Source organism: Palaemon carinicauda, chromosome 9 (genome assembly GCF_036898095.1).
Source record: "Palaemon carinicauda isolate YSFRI2023 chromosome 9, ASM3689809v2, whole genome shotgun sequence".
Classification (NCBI taxonomy): Eukaryota; Metazoa; Arthropoda; class Malacostraca; order Decapoda; family Palaemonidae; genus Palaemon; species Palaemon carinicauda.
In genome coordinates, this window is record NC_090733.1 from 136,969,115 (window position 1) to 136,986,170 (window position 17,056).

The 17,056-nt window shown below is 34.3% G+C and overlaps 1 protein-coding gene across 18 annotated transcripts in view; it reads right to left on the bottom strand.

Moving 5' to 3' along the window:
- Window positions 1–1,554: 1,554 nt before the first annotated feature.
- The window catches only part of Usp16-45 (ubiquitin specific protease 16/45), a 132,488-nt gene continuing 116,986 nt past the window's right edge, over window positions 1,555–17,056 (bottom strand). For all 18 annotated transcript variants that reach the window (XM_068380501.1, XM_068380495.1, XM_068380497.1 and 15 more), the window contains 6 exons: window positions 13,595–13,732; window positions 10,733–10,986; window positions 9,339–9,469; window positions 8,495–8,679; window positions 2,349–2,633; window positions 1,555–2,226 (listed from right to left, as the gene is read on the bottom strand). In XM_068380501.1, the coding sequence (XP_068236602.1) occupies window positions 2,101–2,226; window positions 2,349–2,633; window positions 8,495–8,679; window positions 9,339–9,469; window positions 10,733–10,986; window positions 13,595–13,732 (1,119 nt within the window). In that variant the 3' untranslated portion in view covers window positions 1,555–2,100. The remainder of the gene's footprint in view (window positions 2,227–2,348; window positions 2,634–8,494; window positions 8,680–9,338; window positions 9,470–10,732; window positions 10,987–13,594; window positions 13,733–17,056) is intronic.

A 17,056-nucleotide genomic window follows, 5' to 3' on the forward strand; every position in this document is an offset into this window, starting at 1 on the left:
CTATACAGGAGTCTTTTTACAACAAAGTGAAGTACAGTGACCTCTTGTTTATCGCGCCAGATAGGTTCTAAGACCGACTGCAATCATTGAATTTCCGCAAAGTATGGACACCATATTTAATTATTTTATGTGTATTTGGACTTTTTTAAACACTCCCTGTACTGTTAACAACCCATCCTTCACTCCATCAATAACCGGGACAACAGTTCAGCAGTATGAAATTGGTAAGTAAGTTTACAGTAACATATAACAAGGGCTAAATGACAGTAGTAAGCTATTAGGAAGTTTACCATACAGTAGAAAGGTTACTGTACTGTTGGTCCTGGACTAGGAAATACTATTTATTATTATTTCAATGGATTTGATAAGAAATTCTGGGTATTCATATATTGCAATTTTTCTAGCATTTTCCAGAAAATATGCGAAATATTTTCATAATATATATAATATAAAGTCGGCAAAGTTGTGAATCCGCAATAGTTGAACCGCGAAGTAGCAAGGAGTCACTGTAGTATATAGTTCAAATATTTTACTACCTAGTTTGGTTACAGACACATGACAGCTTGGCAAATTAAGAGATTTCTTTACTCCTAAAAATATATTTATACCTAAACTTTACTTTAATAATTTGAAATACTGTACATTAATGAATTTTGGATATTCCCTTATTGGCAATGTTATAAAATTCTTCAAAATATTTGAAGATATCAATTGCATTATGGTTTCAGTGATTGTTATATGACAGGGAAATTTCACCTTGCAAATAAGTTTACTTTTTTTAATCTTAGGTTGCCATTGACAATGCATATTATAACTGGGCCCATTATTAGTTTGCAGCAAAATTACAAACCTTGCAATCAGCCCTATTTACTTGGTCCATTTTTTTTCAACACATTTATGGAATGACAAGTTTCTCTATCTTCTCATTCAGTTGGTGAAATTTCACTAAAAAATATCTGCATATGAAAAAAGCGTCGGAGTCAGTATCTCAAGTTACAGATCTAGTTATAGCAAAAAAGAAAGTTACTTTATTCAGACAGTCAAGTGTAAACAAAGACAAATTAAGGCAATTTTATCTCAAGGTATGATTTTCTTTGCATGAGGGTTTCATGCAGAGTATAGAATAATGGTAAACTTTAATGTACATCTTCAATTCTGCCCCTATAAAGACGGAACACCACTTAACCCTTTTACCCCCACCATAAGGTTAAATTTCGAGCACATTTTGCTATATAATTTTTTTAAATTGCTCTAAAAAGCTTAATTTTTGTCCTAGAGAGGTCAGGTTGGTCTCATTCTTTTGGAAAATGCCTGAAGTTTCTCATAAAATTATCAAAAATATGTAATTAACAGTGTTTTGCAAGAACGTACCGGTACGTCCTTTGGGGGTGAAAGGGATAATGGTGCAAATTAAATCATCACTAGCCTGGCTGTTGCAGGTAAACCAGTCAAATAATATCCAGAGAATACCATCAACTATACAATTAAAAAAGAAATAAATGAAAATGAAAGTATAGTAAAAAGATAAAAAAAGGAGAGGAAGAAAAGAACTAGTAATATCTGAGGCTCTTGTACTGAAACCTCCCTTTATTTAACGGTGTGGATATAATGGAAAAAAAGACCACTTGACCATCAATAGCTGAAAGTATATCGACCCGTAACGTCACAGGCAAATAAAGAATTGAAGAAGTTCCCTTGGAAGAGGTTCCAAGGCTTAAAACTTGAAACTTTGAAAATTACGCTTCTCTTTGACAATGTTTCGGTTATTTCCGTTAACGAATCTCTATTTCTGAGGATTGCAAGCAAATATATATATATATAAAAGAGTGGGTCAATAGTTTTCCAGGTCAATTTATAAACTACAGAATGGTTCTGAAGTATAAATTAGATTGCATAACAATAGATCCGCTAAGAATCTGAAACCTTTTGAGTATTCTACAATTCCTGCTCTCAAACATTAAATACATTATCACACTGGTTCATACAAACATCTCATCTACACAATAACCATTCATCAGAATAATGTACAAATAATAAATAACCTTATTGTACACACTTAAAAAACCTGACTGTCTATGTACAACTATCAAAAAGTTCCTCTCAAACCAGTCTTTCATAGAATAATAGGTACGCTTGCGCTTTCATAACTCTCTCGATATTGACTTCAGCCACGTATGTATCAGATACATGGAACCAACGACCAGCTTTGACCTCTTCTTCAAATTCCTGAGAAAAGAAAATATAAATATTACCAAAATAAAATTTACCAATGAAAATACACGATCACAATTTATGATTATGAACTCTTTAATACCAATAACAACAATCAAGATTCCTGATAGTCTTACCTCTTTATCCACGGTAGTTTTGTTCCCTAACGTAGGTTTCAATTCATTGCTGAGAGTGCCTGATGATGCCTCTATTTTCTCAGCCATTTCAGCTACTAACTGATTTATTTCAAACTGACTTGAAGGTTTGAGATTAAGGTATTGCTTATTTGTTCTGCTGGGATCAAGAGGTCTAGATCTGACGTAAGCAACATAGTGGCCAGAGTTAAGACGACCCGAGTGCTCTACAACTCCGTATAGGCCGTACAGTACTTGGCTTTGACCTCTTGACATGTTGCCTAAGCCCTGAGTGGAAAAGAAATGACAATAGTACAATTTTTAAGATAAAATATGAATTTTAAGTTAACAATAAAAAAATAGTATGGGTGTTAAAGAAATTAACAATAATGATTTCAATATAAGAATATGATGAATGACACCTTCTTTCCCACCGTTATTATTGTTATTATTATTATTATTACTTGCTAAGCTACAACCCTAGTTGGAAAAGCAGAATGCTTTAAGCCCAGGGGCTCCAATAGGGAAAATAGCCCAGTGAGGAAAGGAAACAAATAAAATAAAATATTCTAAGAAGAGTAACATTAAAATAAATATCTCATATTAACTATAAATTCTTCAACAAAACAAGAGGTAGAGAAATAAGATAGAATAGAGGGACCGAGTGTACCCTACATCAAGGGATCAGTTCCCTGATGCCCCCTCTAATAGCATCCTGCATGGCTTACAATATGACAGAGGGTTTCTACGACTGCATGCCCTTGCAGTCATCAATCAGTTATTAGTGATGAGTCTAACCTTCGTCTATACAGTTCAACTGCAGGGCAGCAGTTTCCACATTTATTGGTAGTGGGCCTAGAATATTGCTACGAAGCAAGACTGCAAGGCAGCAGCTGTCCTTTTTAGTCACTTTCTATGACACGTAGGATGTATGGTGGTAGTATTCTTAAACCCCTACCACAGGTAGTAGGTTGGCCAGGGCACCAGCCACCCGTTGAGATACTACCGCTAGAGAGTTATGGGGTCTTTTGACTGGCCAGACAGTACTACATTGGATCCTCCTCTCTGGTTACGGTTCATTTTCCCTTTGCCTACATACACACTGAATAGTCTGGCATATTCTTTACATATTCTCCTCTATTCTCATACACCTGACAACACAGATTACCAAACAATTCTTCATCACCCAAGGGGTTACTGGACTGTAATTGTTCAGTGCCACTTTCCTCTTGGTAAGGGTAGAAGAGACTCTTTAGCTATGGTAAGCAGCTCTTCTAGGAGAAGGACACTCCAAAATCAAACCACTGTTCTCTAGTCTTGGGTAGTGCCATAGCCTCTGTACCATGGCCTTTCACTGTCTTGGGTTAGAGTTCTCTTGCTTGAGGGTACACTCGAGCACACTCTCTTATCTTATTTCTCTTCCTCTTGTTTTGTTAAAGTTTTTATAGTTTATATAGGAGATATTTATTGTTGTTACTCTTCTTAGAATATTTTATTTTCCTTTTTTCCTTTCCGCACTGAGCTATTTTCCCTGTTGGAGCCCCTGGGCTTATAGCATACTGCTTTTCCAACTAGGGTTGTAGCTTAGTAAGTAATAATAATAATAATAATAACAAGGCAAGTATGATGAATAACTGCTCGATGTAAATCAAACCTTATGTATCATATTATAAATAACAAAAAGCTATGCTAAGCTAAGCCTTTTGAAAATGAAATGGTTTTAACACTACAAACAAACCACATCATGTGACACTATCAAGCATACTGTTAAAAAAGGGATTTTGACGAAGGAAAAATCTATTTCTGGGTGAGGAACCTGTGTCACCCAGTGAAATGCTTCTCTAGCACCATTTCTAAGGTATAATTACTGCTGAATATACCAGAGAAAAAAAGGATGCATGGAATGCCAGGAATAAACCCAGCTCACTCACTCTATGAGTGTCGGTATAGTAAACTGGGGCGTGATAGAACCACGACCATAGATCCCTCACCAGTTAGACCTCTCCCTCATCAACATCCCCTGGAACAAGGAGGTGCCGTCCTACACCCACCTGTGCTTCCTACTACGACTAACCCTCTCTACCCCTACATCTCCCCACCCCCATCCTCATTCCTCTTCAGCACTTGCGTTGGTCAGACATGTTTTGTTTTTCTCTGTGTTGTTTTGCGTTTTTTTTGGAAGATGTCCGACGTTTTAGAGACATGAATTTTCATCCATCCATCCATATACCAAGGTACTTCCCCCAATTTTGGGGGGTAGCCGACACCAACAATGAAACAAAACAAAAAGGGGACCTCTACTCTCTATGTTCCTTCAGCCTAATCAGGGACTCAGCCGAGTTCAGCTGGTACTGCTAGGGTGCCACAGCCCAACCTCCCACATTTCCACCACAGATGAAGCTTCATAATGCTGACTCCCCTACTGCTGCTACCTCCGCGGTCATCTAAGGCACCGGAGGAAGCAGCAGGGCCTACTGGAACTGCGTCACAATCGCTCGCCATTCATTCCTATTTCTAGCACGCTCTCTTGCCTCTCTCACTTCTATCCTCCTATCACCCAGAGCTTTCTTCACACCATCCATCCACCCAAACCTTGGCCTTCCTCTTGTACTTCTCCCATCAACTCTTGCATTCATCACCTTCTTTAGCAGACAGCCATTTTCCATTCTCTCAACATGGCCAAACCACCTCAACACATTCATATCCACTCTAGCCGCTAACTCATTTCTTACTCCCGTTCTCTCCCTCACCACTTCGTTCCTAACCCTATCTACTCGAGATACACCAGCCATACTCCTTAGACACTTCATCTCAAACACATTCAATTTCTGTCTCTCCATCACTTTCATTCCCCACAACTCCGATCCATACATCACAGTTGGTACAATCACTTTCTCATATAGAACTCTCTTTACATTCATGCCTAACCCTCTATTTTTTACTACTCCCTTAACTGCCCCCAACACTTTGCAACCTTCATTGACTCTCTGACGTACATCTGCTTCCACTCCGCCATTTGCTGCAACAATAGACCCCAAGTACTTAAACTGATCCACCTCCTCAAGTAACTCTCCATTCAACATGACATTCAACCTTGCACCACCTTCCCTTCTCGTACATCTCATAACTTTACTCTTACCCACATTAACTCTCAACTTCCTTCTCTCACACACCTTTCCAAATTCTGTCACTAGTCGGTCAAGCTTCTCTTCTGTGTCTGCTACCAGTACAGTATCATCCGCAAACAACAACTGATTTACCTCCCATTTATGGTCATTCTCGCCTACCAGTTTTAATCCTCGTCCAAGCACTCGAGCATTCACCTCTCTCACCACTCCATCAACATACAAGTTAAACAACCACGGCGACATCACACATCCCTGTCTCAGCCCCACTCTCACTGGAAACCAATCACTCACTTCATTTTCTATTCTAACACATGCTTTACTACCTTTGTAGAAACTTTTCACGGCTTGCAACAACTCCATATAACCTCATCACATTCCACATTGCTCCCTATCAACTCTATCATATGCTTTCTCCAGATCCATAAACGCAACATACACCTCCTTACCTTACTTTTCATAAAAATACAAAACTGTGAATTCATAAACATTGGATTCACTTTTAATTCAATTATAGGCAGAAAACAGAATTAACAGGATGGCTAAAAAAAGAAAATTACTTTCTTGACAGATTAGGCTACTATCTGTTCTAAAATTACTAGAGATAGAGTTGAGCCTATCTAATATCTTATAAGATTAAAGACCTTTCTTTAATAAAATATCCAATCTCACCAAACGAAAGAAGTGTTATACATCATCAGAAATTTTATGCGGTATAAATTCTAACTTTCATTATTTGTAAAACTAAAATCTTAAAACTTTTAAAAAGAGAAATCTATTAGCAACAAAATCTTATATATGAAAAATAGTAATCTTTACAATAACATATATAGATAGATAAAAGTATACAGTACATATAAAACAAGATAAAATGCTAAGAAAAATTACATGTACAATATTTTAGGTATAAAATTATCTTTCAAAATATTTCAAATTGTTGAATAAAAAAAAATAAAACTTGTTTACAAAACAAATATGTAGATAAGAGTTTGAAGTAACACATTAGGAGCTTGATTACAGTTCAGGCGGTGGAATTTAATGACAAGTCAAATACATACATACATACATACATACACTTCCCCCAATTTTTTTTGGGGGGTAGCCAACATCAACAAATGAAACAAAAACAAAAATGGGGACCTCTACTCTCTAGTTCCTCCCAACCTAACAAGGGACTCAACTGAGTTCAGCTGAGTCAAATGAAACAGCAAATTCAATTGGAAGTTGAGCTATTAACCCTTCCTGATTTTGCTGTTATCTTATAGATCGTTCGTTCGTTAAAGAACACCTTGCCTATATTATTATTATTAAATGCTAAGCTACAACCTTAGTTGGGAAAGCAGGATGCTATAAGCCCAGGGGCTCCAACAGGGAAAACAGCCATGAGGAAAGGAAACAAGGAAAAATAAAATATCTTAAGAACAGCAAAAACATTGAAATAAATATTTCTTTTATAAACTATAAAAACTTTAACAAAACAAGAGGAAGAGAAACTAGATAGAACATTGTGCCCGAGTGTACCCTCAAGCAAGAGAATTCTAACCCAAGACATTGGAACACCATGGTACAGAGGCTATGGCACTACCCAAGACTAGAGAACAGTGCTTTGATTTTAGAGTGTCCTTCTCCTAGAAGAGCTGCTTACTATAGCTAAAGAGCCTCTTCTATAGCAAGACAAATGCTTTTGTACTGGGGCAGCCCGTAAGAAAAATGCTATCTTATAGATAGTTCTGCTGTGTTTATACTAGTTTTGTGACTATTGTATTTTATGGAATTAGTTTCCTGCTCTTTAATTCTTACTCTCTTTTAGTATGACTGTGAAGCCTTTCTGTAAAAGCAGAATTCTTGATTTTAAAATTCATGAAATACTCCACCAACTTGAGCTGGATTTATTACCAAAATGTATTAAAATAGCTTTTTATTTTTTTGGCAATTTATATGTTCTACTTCACCTTCCTTTAAGAAATGAGAACTATGTTCAATGAAGACCACCAATTTGAAGGAATGAATGATTGATAATTATCTGGCATTCTAACATCAATGGTCATTGATGCCAATTGGAGTATGATTAATTAAGAATTAGTAACCGGAAAAAAATAGAATATAAATAAATAATAAAACATTACGATTGTATATACTTCTAAAAATGAGTAAGAAGGCAAGCTTCCAACATGAGCTTAAAAATAACACTAGCATAATGATAGTTTCTCCTCCAAGAATCTGCCATCCTCATCACGACCACAAACTGGCCAAACGTAAGTAACGTAAATAATGTGTCTTATTAAAATTATTTTTACTTGCTAAGCTACAACCCTAATAGGAAAAGCAGGATGCTATAAGCCCAGGGGCTCCAACAGAGAAAATAGCACAGTGAGGAAAGGAAACAAAGAAAAATTAAACATTTTAAGAAGAGCAACGAGATTAAAATAAATATCGCCTATATAAATGATAAAAACCTAACAAAATAAGAGGAAGAGAAATAAGATAGAATACAGTACCTGAGTGTACCCTCAAGCAAGAGAACTCAAGCCCAAAACAGTGGAAGACCATGGTACAGAGGCTATGGCACTATCCAAGATAAGAGAACAATGGTTTGATTTTGGAGTGTCCTTCTCCTAGAAGAGCTGCTTACCATAGCTAAAGAGTCTCATCTACCCTTACACAGAGAAGAGTGGCCACTGAACAATGACAGGGCAGTAAGAATTGTTTGGTAATCTGCATTGTCAGGTGTATGAGGACAGAAGATGATGTGTAAGGAATAGGCCAGACTATTCGATGTATATGTTAGGCAAAGGGAAAATGAACCGTAACCAGAGAGAAGGATCCAATGTACTACTATCTGGCCAGTCAAAAGAACCCATAACTCTGTAACGGTAGTATCTCAATTCAACATACCAGTGATATAAAAGACGTAAATGGGGCTTTATCCAACACCAATGGGAACTGAACGTATCTATTAACTTTGGACAAATGTAAATAAGGTAAATAATGTGTCTGTTATTCAAACAAACCAATTCAACATACCAGTGATATAGAAGACGTAAACGGGGCTATATCCAACACCAATGGAAACTGAACGTATCTGTTAACTTTGGTTAGGTTGCATCCCATGTGATGGAAGCGTTTGAGCTGGAGAGTAAGCACAGCTGGTGGTGAAAGGATCAGCAACTGCTTACTTGCATTACTTTTAACAGATTCCATTTGATCCTCTGAAAATTTCAAACATTACTGGTAAGAGAAATAAAGAAAATATAAAACATGTCATAAAATAATGATAATATCTATAATGAAATTCCTGCAATCAGCAACATACGAAATATAATTTAATGAATTAACTTGCATATTCAAATTGGTTTGATATACAGTAAACTAAATTTTTTATGCAATATTTAAAATATCTTTAGATCAAAATTTAACAAGAAAATGCAATGAAAATAACTTTATCACAAAATGTCTTCACTTTATATTTGAAGCCAAATACAATATAACCAAGTCATTAATTCCTCTCTTGGTATGTTCCTCGTACATTTTTAACAATAAAACCACATAAAAATACTGCTTCTTCCCAAAACCTCTTGGATCATATGTTCCAGGTAATGTTTCCTGTACAACTTTAAAGACAACCTAAAAACTTGACTGACTCTAGTAACATAGACTGTAGCAACAATCAAAATGAAAACAATGGATTTGAGTGAACAAACTAAGCTATTTATATCGTATATCAGTTATGAATGAAAAGAAATTTGAGAGTAAATCATGGACCTTCTCAAGTAGGAGAGGTATCATTATATAACTATAGTTCATTTCTAACATGAATTTCAGTAATAATTTTGTGAATCTGTTTAAAACAAACAATGAGCAAACTCACCAGGATGAAGTTGATTATGTATTTTTGTACAATTCTCACACGTAATCTTGTTACTTCCAGTTAAAAGTTCAGGCGCAGTAAAGTTTGTCAAACAGGACATCACCGAGCATTCTTGACTTCGACACTGATACCTGATAAGACGCACAGGTGTGTAACTATTAATGAGATTTTAAAATAAAAATTTTCAATTGTAACCAACCTAATCAATACTACAAGCATAGCATAGTAATTGTTACAAATATTGTCACTTACAGTAATACCTCAGGATACAACATTAATTTGTTCCTAAGTAGCTTTTATATCATTATTTTTTATTATAATGAAATAGAATCAAATACATTTGAATCATTCTGTATACCTAACCTAACCGTGCGAATTTTGTTTCGTATCCTCAGTATTTTTTCGTGATGTGAAGCGAAAAAATCTTACGTTGTTTCGTAAAAAGAGATTTCATATTCAGAAACTTTTGTATCTAAGAGGTTTCACTGTACAAAGGAAATAGAAATGACTAAAACCATTATATCTTCAAAAGAGTTTTCTTCCAAAGATTACAAACCACAGCTAATAGAGCCTATAAGATTCAATAGAAAATCATATGGTTCCCATACCTATCAACAGTCGGCATTAAAACACCAGATAAACCATTCTTTTAAAGACCCCCTTAGGTCTTCTATACCCATATACAGTATACAATGTTTCTAGCACCTTAAGTTTTCAATTTGTTTACAGTGGACATAGAACTGGAACCACAGCTTGATTATGATATTTTTTTAACCATCTATTCCTCTAACTTTTATTATTATTATTATTATTATTATTATTATTATTATTATTATTATTATTATTATTATTATTATTATTATTATTATTGCAAGGCAATCTATAATGCTGGTTTGAAAAGCAGAATGCTACAAGCTCAAGGGCTCCAATAGGGTAAGTAGCCCAGTGAGAAAAAGAAATAAGGGAATAGCAAAAAACAATATAAAAGTAAAGAATAAAAAAATATCAAATATATAAAGAACAGTAATTTAATTAAATTACCAAACACAATTGAGTTATGAGAGCCGGATCTAGGTAGTTGTTATAATGTTGCACACCCTCCTCTTCCTCCCCCTACCAGATTTGTCTTTTGAAGTGACATGACAATTTATTTCTAAATCATATTTAGGGAATTCTTAATTCTGGTTATTAAATATGCTATTATCTAAGTTTTTCTATACAGATGTGGGCTAGAAATTGATAATTGTAGTTACAAAGCTAATAATTTAGAATGAGGTAGCACTTATCTCTATTTTTATAATACAACATAAAAAGGCACAGATAATTATAAGCACAATCTTTATACGACTTATAACTTACAATTTTGCTACGGATAAGTACAAAATAATTCCTACCTGGGAGCAAGCGTGGTCAAACTTCTTGCAATCCATTCTTGTTTTAATTTCTTCATATATCTTGCCTTTTTTTTACTTTCATCATCTCCCTCGGTTGACCTTTCTTTGAATGTGTGAAGTGTCTCGGTTGATCCTCGCTTCTGATTGAGTTTTTGTGTGTCTAATAAACTTTCTTTACTACATGATTTTCTTCGAATCTTTAACTCCCCAACTTTAAGGCACATTTCCTCCATGTGTGCTTGGTCCACAGGTACCTAAAAACAAATAACAATATACAATAACAGTTTAAATTTAACAATTGATAAACTTAACCTCAAATTCAATGGTCATGAAGGGAACACTGATAGACAATGGATTTGCTCCAAGTCAGGCATTTTTCTAAATAAATAATTGTACTAGTTTCAATAATGACAAGCATGGCATTAATAGCTCTTCATATAATAAGTTACTAAGATTAGAACAAATAAATTCTTGAGAACAAGACAAGTTGAGATGTTTGCAAGAGATGGAATTTATAATTCAGTGTTACTGATGAAGCACTGGCTTGGATTTCAACAAAAACAGCAATTCATTTTCCTCTCTAGACTCAGTCCAGTGAGGAGCTTCTACAAGAAAAAAGATTTCTCCATGACCAAAGGAAGTTTGGGTTTAGAAAATATAACTATTATATGCCTCATTGGTTGGGACAGTCTCTGGAGAACAAAAACCTTTGTCTTCCCCTATTTAGAGTCCTGTTTTTGCATGAAATTAGAATTAAGTAATAGCTCCAGTGGTTACCAGAATTCAAAGTGATGCTTTGACGTTACTTTCTAGGGATACCCAAGTTTCCGCTCTCAAGCCAATTGCATCAACAGCTTTAGAGCTGTAACAAAGAAATTCTTTTAGTATCAGTGGTAGAGAATCAGGATTCTGAACAAGTACATTCTGGAAGAGTTGCCAACTGGACTCAAAGATCTTATTAGGTAAAACTAAGACAGTCCTTCCCTGCAAATCAAAGTAGGGGAAAGACTTTCCTATTTTTATCATGTTAGGGAGATCCTTTTTCCTGATATGTGGGCGGTAGCTGTAGTCAAGGTTACTGGATTCCTCTAGATTCTAATCCTTCCTTGTCCAAGATCTTTATCAGATTTCCAAGTTATCTCACAAATACAGCACAGGCACAGATTCTAAAACTAAATATTGTGAAACTTTTGGAAAAACCTCCAGGGTTTCTTCTACTGGTTACAGTATCGATAATCCCCAAGCTTCAGGGGATTGGAGACCAGTTCTAGATGACTTAACCCTCAACAAGTTTAAAGTTCTCATGAATATTTCCATATGAAGTCCCTCAACAGATCTCATGTCGATAAAAAAAAAGACGATGTTCTTAATGAGCTTCTCAAAGGCCTCTTTTCCCATACGGTACTACTGAATTCATATGGAGTCTAAAAATACCTTTGTCCTGTCAAGTCAAAAGTTTACCAATTCAAGTGCCTATGTTTCAGTCTCAGGAAGGTTTCTAAAGTGTTCACCATCCCATTTCAAAATGGTATGGGGTTCTGGGGTTGAGAGTTCTTTTATAACAAGACGACTTGCTTTTTAAAAGTAATTCATTAAAGTGTATTTGACATCAGCAAGCGTGGTTGCTCAAGTTACTGAAAAGGTTGGAGACCTGGTCTATTTAAGAAGTCTCCCAGTTCCACCAAAGAAGAATATATATTTAAGAAGGATAATAACAAGTTTATCTGTGCTTTTCCATTGGAGAAAAGTATTTAGCTTTTCTTCTATTGTTGAATAAGTTCAGAGGTTGAAGTTTATGTCTATTTGGAAGTGGATGAGACTATATGGTTCATGACTTCCTTAGAGTAACTTGTTACAATGGGACTCCTAAAGATAAAGTTTTTTTCAATTTCATCTCTATCTGCATTGGATAGGAATAGTCAATCTAAACAATATCAATTCCATTGATGAAAAACCAATTTCAACTGCCAAGTAGGTAGGACCATTGCAGGCAGTTATCCCTGGGAGTTTCCTTTGAATTAAAATCCTGGACATTTTCTGTTTGTATATGACACACAGGAAGGATGGGGAGAAACTAGATCTTTTACATCTGTCAGGAAAATTTCAATAGCTGAACTTTTCAGGAAACATTCAAGGCTCTTTGTGATCAGAAACCACTGGTGGTAGAGAAGACCATACTGATGGCAGCATTGGCTTACACCCAGAACCAAGGGATGACATGGTCATAATCCCTGCAATGGAAAACAAGGTACTTTTGACTAGGACAATTTTAAAGGAATAAACATTCTTCCTCAGTTTATTCCAGGAAAATCTAACATCTTAGTAGATTAGTTAGGAAGGAAAAATCAGGTTCTTCCCAACGAATGGTCTAATATCTCTCAGGATGTCTGGAAGTTTGTAAATGGTTGGGTCGACCAAATGTAGACATGCTTGCAATGTATTTAAAGAAATATATAGGAGTTTTCATAATTTCCATATCCCAGATCCCTTAGCATGGAAGGTAGATGCCCAGTTACAAGACTGGTCAAATCTAGATCTTTACACAATTTCACCAGAACACTCCAAAATTAAACCATTGATCTCTAGTCTTGAATAGTGCAATAGCCTCTGTACCATGGTCTTCCACTGTCTTGGGTTAGAGTTCTCTTGTGAGAAATGTGAAAAAATAGCTTCATAATTAAATAGAAGACCATTGTGTGAAGTTTTCAAGTTAGTTTAAGTGATTATGTATACAGTAATTAGAATCATTACAGTACTAAAATTAAACAGGGTCATAATGGAAAGGGACTGAAGTGTACCACAACCCTACATGACATATGAAAAGATTTTTCAATAAAGGTATATTTTTCATAGTATAGCTACCTTTATCATTCCAGCTTCATAGTTGTTTATAGTATCACCACTAGATATGGATATGCTGTCTCCTGTTAAACTGGACGATGCTTTGCCACTTGTGTTTGTTGTGATGTCTGATCTCAAAGAAGTGTTGTCAGCTCTTTCCTGCAAAAAAATAAACACATTTTACAATATATCCTATTTGATGACTCTCACCTAAGGTGTGTTTCCAATACTAAGGGTCTACAGGGAGTGAGTGTTTCCAATACTCACAGTCTCCAGAGGGTGAATTGTAAAAATCAAAAGCACATGAAAACATGTTTGAAAATTGATAATTTTCACACACTCGTATCTCGGCGATTTATGAATGAATTTTAAAAAAGTTTTTGAGTATATGTATCTCCAAGTACCCTTTTTAATGTGAAAAGATGAATGTTTTAAAAGACACTGAAGTAATAAAAAATAGCCCCTTAGTATTGTGAATGCCTAAAATACATTAATTGCACCCTGACTTGGGAGAAATTTTTTTTGTGAGCAGCTTACATTACATTATATAAAAATGGCACATAGTCCAGTATCTAAATTGTTTACCAGGCTTTCCCCTAATAATCTATATTTCCCCATAAAGCTAAATATAAAACTCATGCCTCCACAAAAGAACTTATACCTTTTGGTATCAAGACAAATACAGTATAGTTTACTCTCCATTGAAAATCATTTGGAAAATAAGTTTCTCAACAGTATAATAATTATTCCTTTATAAGTATTTAAATTGCTGTCTTTGCAGGCATATTAAATTAGCTAAAGACATTAAATATTCAAGGAAAATCCCCATGCATCTGAAAAGTAAAATCCAATTAAGCTTAGTTTAAGGTCCGTTAGCATCTAATTTCAATAATGCTTTTAAAACTGAACTTTGGACACCTGCCCTGTAAATGTGGTTCCAATATCAATTCAAAACTGATACAATATTAGTAACTAATTTACATTTATCAGTAACTATTACCTAAGAAAACCAGTCCTCCTTTATCCATAAAAAAAACTTGGTGAAAATGTGTTAACGAATACTCCTCTGAAATGTAAACACAAACAACCAGAGCCTAGTGGTTACTTTATACATCAAATTAAGCACTGATGATAGAATACCAATAAAATATCTTATTTTGTAACTTAGAATAAATTGTTTTCCAAAACGAAAACAAAAATAATGTTTCAACAAAGCATTACATTACACTGACTATTGTCAAATCTTCCCCAGTTTCTCCAATAATTTGTAATATTTGTCAGTTGTATAAAGTATTCATCACTGCTAACAATACTTTAATATCTTTTCAATACTGCTGTATATCTTTTATGTTCTTAAAATTAATTAATTAGTAACAGACAGGAAGTATAAACTTTTATACCAAATGTTGCATTTCTCAGTACCCTGTAAGTCTCTTGAAAATATTCATAAACTGTAAAAAATGTATCATACAGTATACATAATTCAATTAGGTTTTGCATTGCTAAATCTCTTTCATATAATTACAATCTCTCCCAAACAAATATATGAGAGAGACCCATTTCATTCTAGTCGAGTAGACATTTTAATGATTATGTAAGCACATGTAAACTACCTATGCTGCGGTTTGGTATAAGAATAATGATTTTGCACCATATATAAATAACAATATTACGGAAGACTTTCCAGCAGTCGTTGAAAACAATTCAGCACATTCCAAAAAATGTTTTACCTTCGTCAAAACTTTTTTTATTTTTTAAATATTAAACTTACTCCATCTGACATGCATGCTCATTACAAGAGACCTAGAATAATCATCAAGTTAGGCAAAGGCCATTGCTAAAACCCAGCATAATACAAATTATGGGAGAGGCACATTCGACACCACATTGAAACTCAGGCTCAAGGTTTTTTTTCATTATGATATTTGAACACCAAAAGGTATGATGTTTCAAGGTACAATAACCTATAATGAGGACTCTGAGCATGCGATAAAAGAGGGTACTTTTACTTTTCCTATATTAGAGATATATATGTTGGTGCTCATTTTATGCCATGAAATATGATAACTTTCATTACATGAAATATAACTTTTATTACATGAAATATAACTTTTATTACATGAAATATAACTTTCATTACATGAAATATGATAACTTTCATTACATGAAATATGATAACATTCATTACATGAAATATAACTTTTATTACATGAAATATAACTTTCATTACATGAAATATGATAGCTTTCATGACAATAAAAATTTCACAACAATAACCACAATGATCCCATTTATGAAAGTGTCAAAAGTCCAAGTGATGGGCTGCTAAAAGCTGACCTAATGTACACACCAAGATTAAAAGTCTTATACACATGGGTCACTTTGGAGATGGAGAGCAAAATATTAGTGTGCATCAAACAATCTCGGGCTACATTGCCTGGATAAAAGAAAAAATTCTAAATGCAACAGTCATTGGGTCATTACAAATCAAGTACTTAAATAAGTCAGCATCTAATATTGATTTAGTTATTCTATGGTGATAGTACTATTAAACTTGATACAGTTATTCTATGGTGATAGTACTATTAAACTTGATACAGTTATTCTATGGTGATAGTACTATTAAACTTGATACAGTTATTCTATGGAGATAGTACTATTAAACTTGATACAGTTATTCTATGGTGATAGTACTATTAAACTTGATACAGTTATTCTATGGTGATAGTACTATTAAACTTGATACAGTTATTCTATGATGATAGTACTACTGAGCTTAAATACCCAGAAATTTTTATTCTAACATCTTAATCAGGACTTTAAGAGCACACACATTATTCAGATGATTCTATAACATATTGTAAAAGATTAACATTTGTTTTCTATTGTGTATTCTCATTCACTTACTTTTTTTCTTACGGTTTAAATAAAATAAGCAGCAGCCCTAAAAATGTATTCAGTTATAAGTCAAACAGCCTTACCATCATTAATGTACTTTTAAAATCATTATTACTATAGTAATTACCCAGTAAATCAAGCTGGTTATACCTATTTAAAAGGTATAACTTTTCAGTTTTTACCAGCGTCTTTTACAGGTAAAAGTGATTGTTTTACACTTCAACACCGCAGGCAATATATTTCACATTTTATATAAATGAATGCCTATTTGTATTATTGATCCCTCATAACTCACATCTCAGTTACAAAAAATTAAAACTAATACCCAAGAACATTATAATTTCTTTTGGACACAATGTAAATTAGTATCGATTTGCAAATATTTCATAAACCATTGGGAAAACAATTGAATACAGAAATCATGGGTTTGGCTTGATTTCCAAATACCAAATATGAAAATCATTAAAAAATCATAAAAGCAATCACATTAATGCAACTAAGGTGAATGATTACATTACAGGGTCACCACTAATACTCAAGCAACTTTGGTTACAGCCCTTTGCTGGATTAGCAATTTTACTGGAA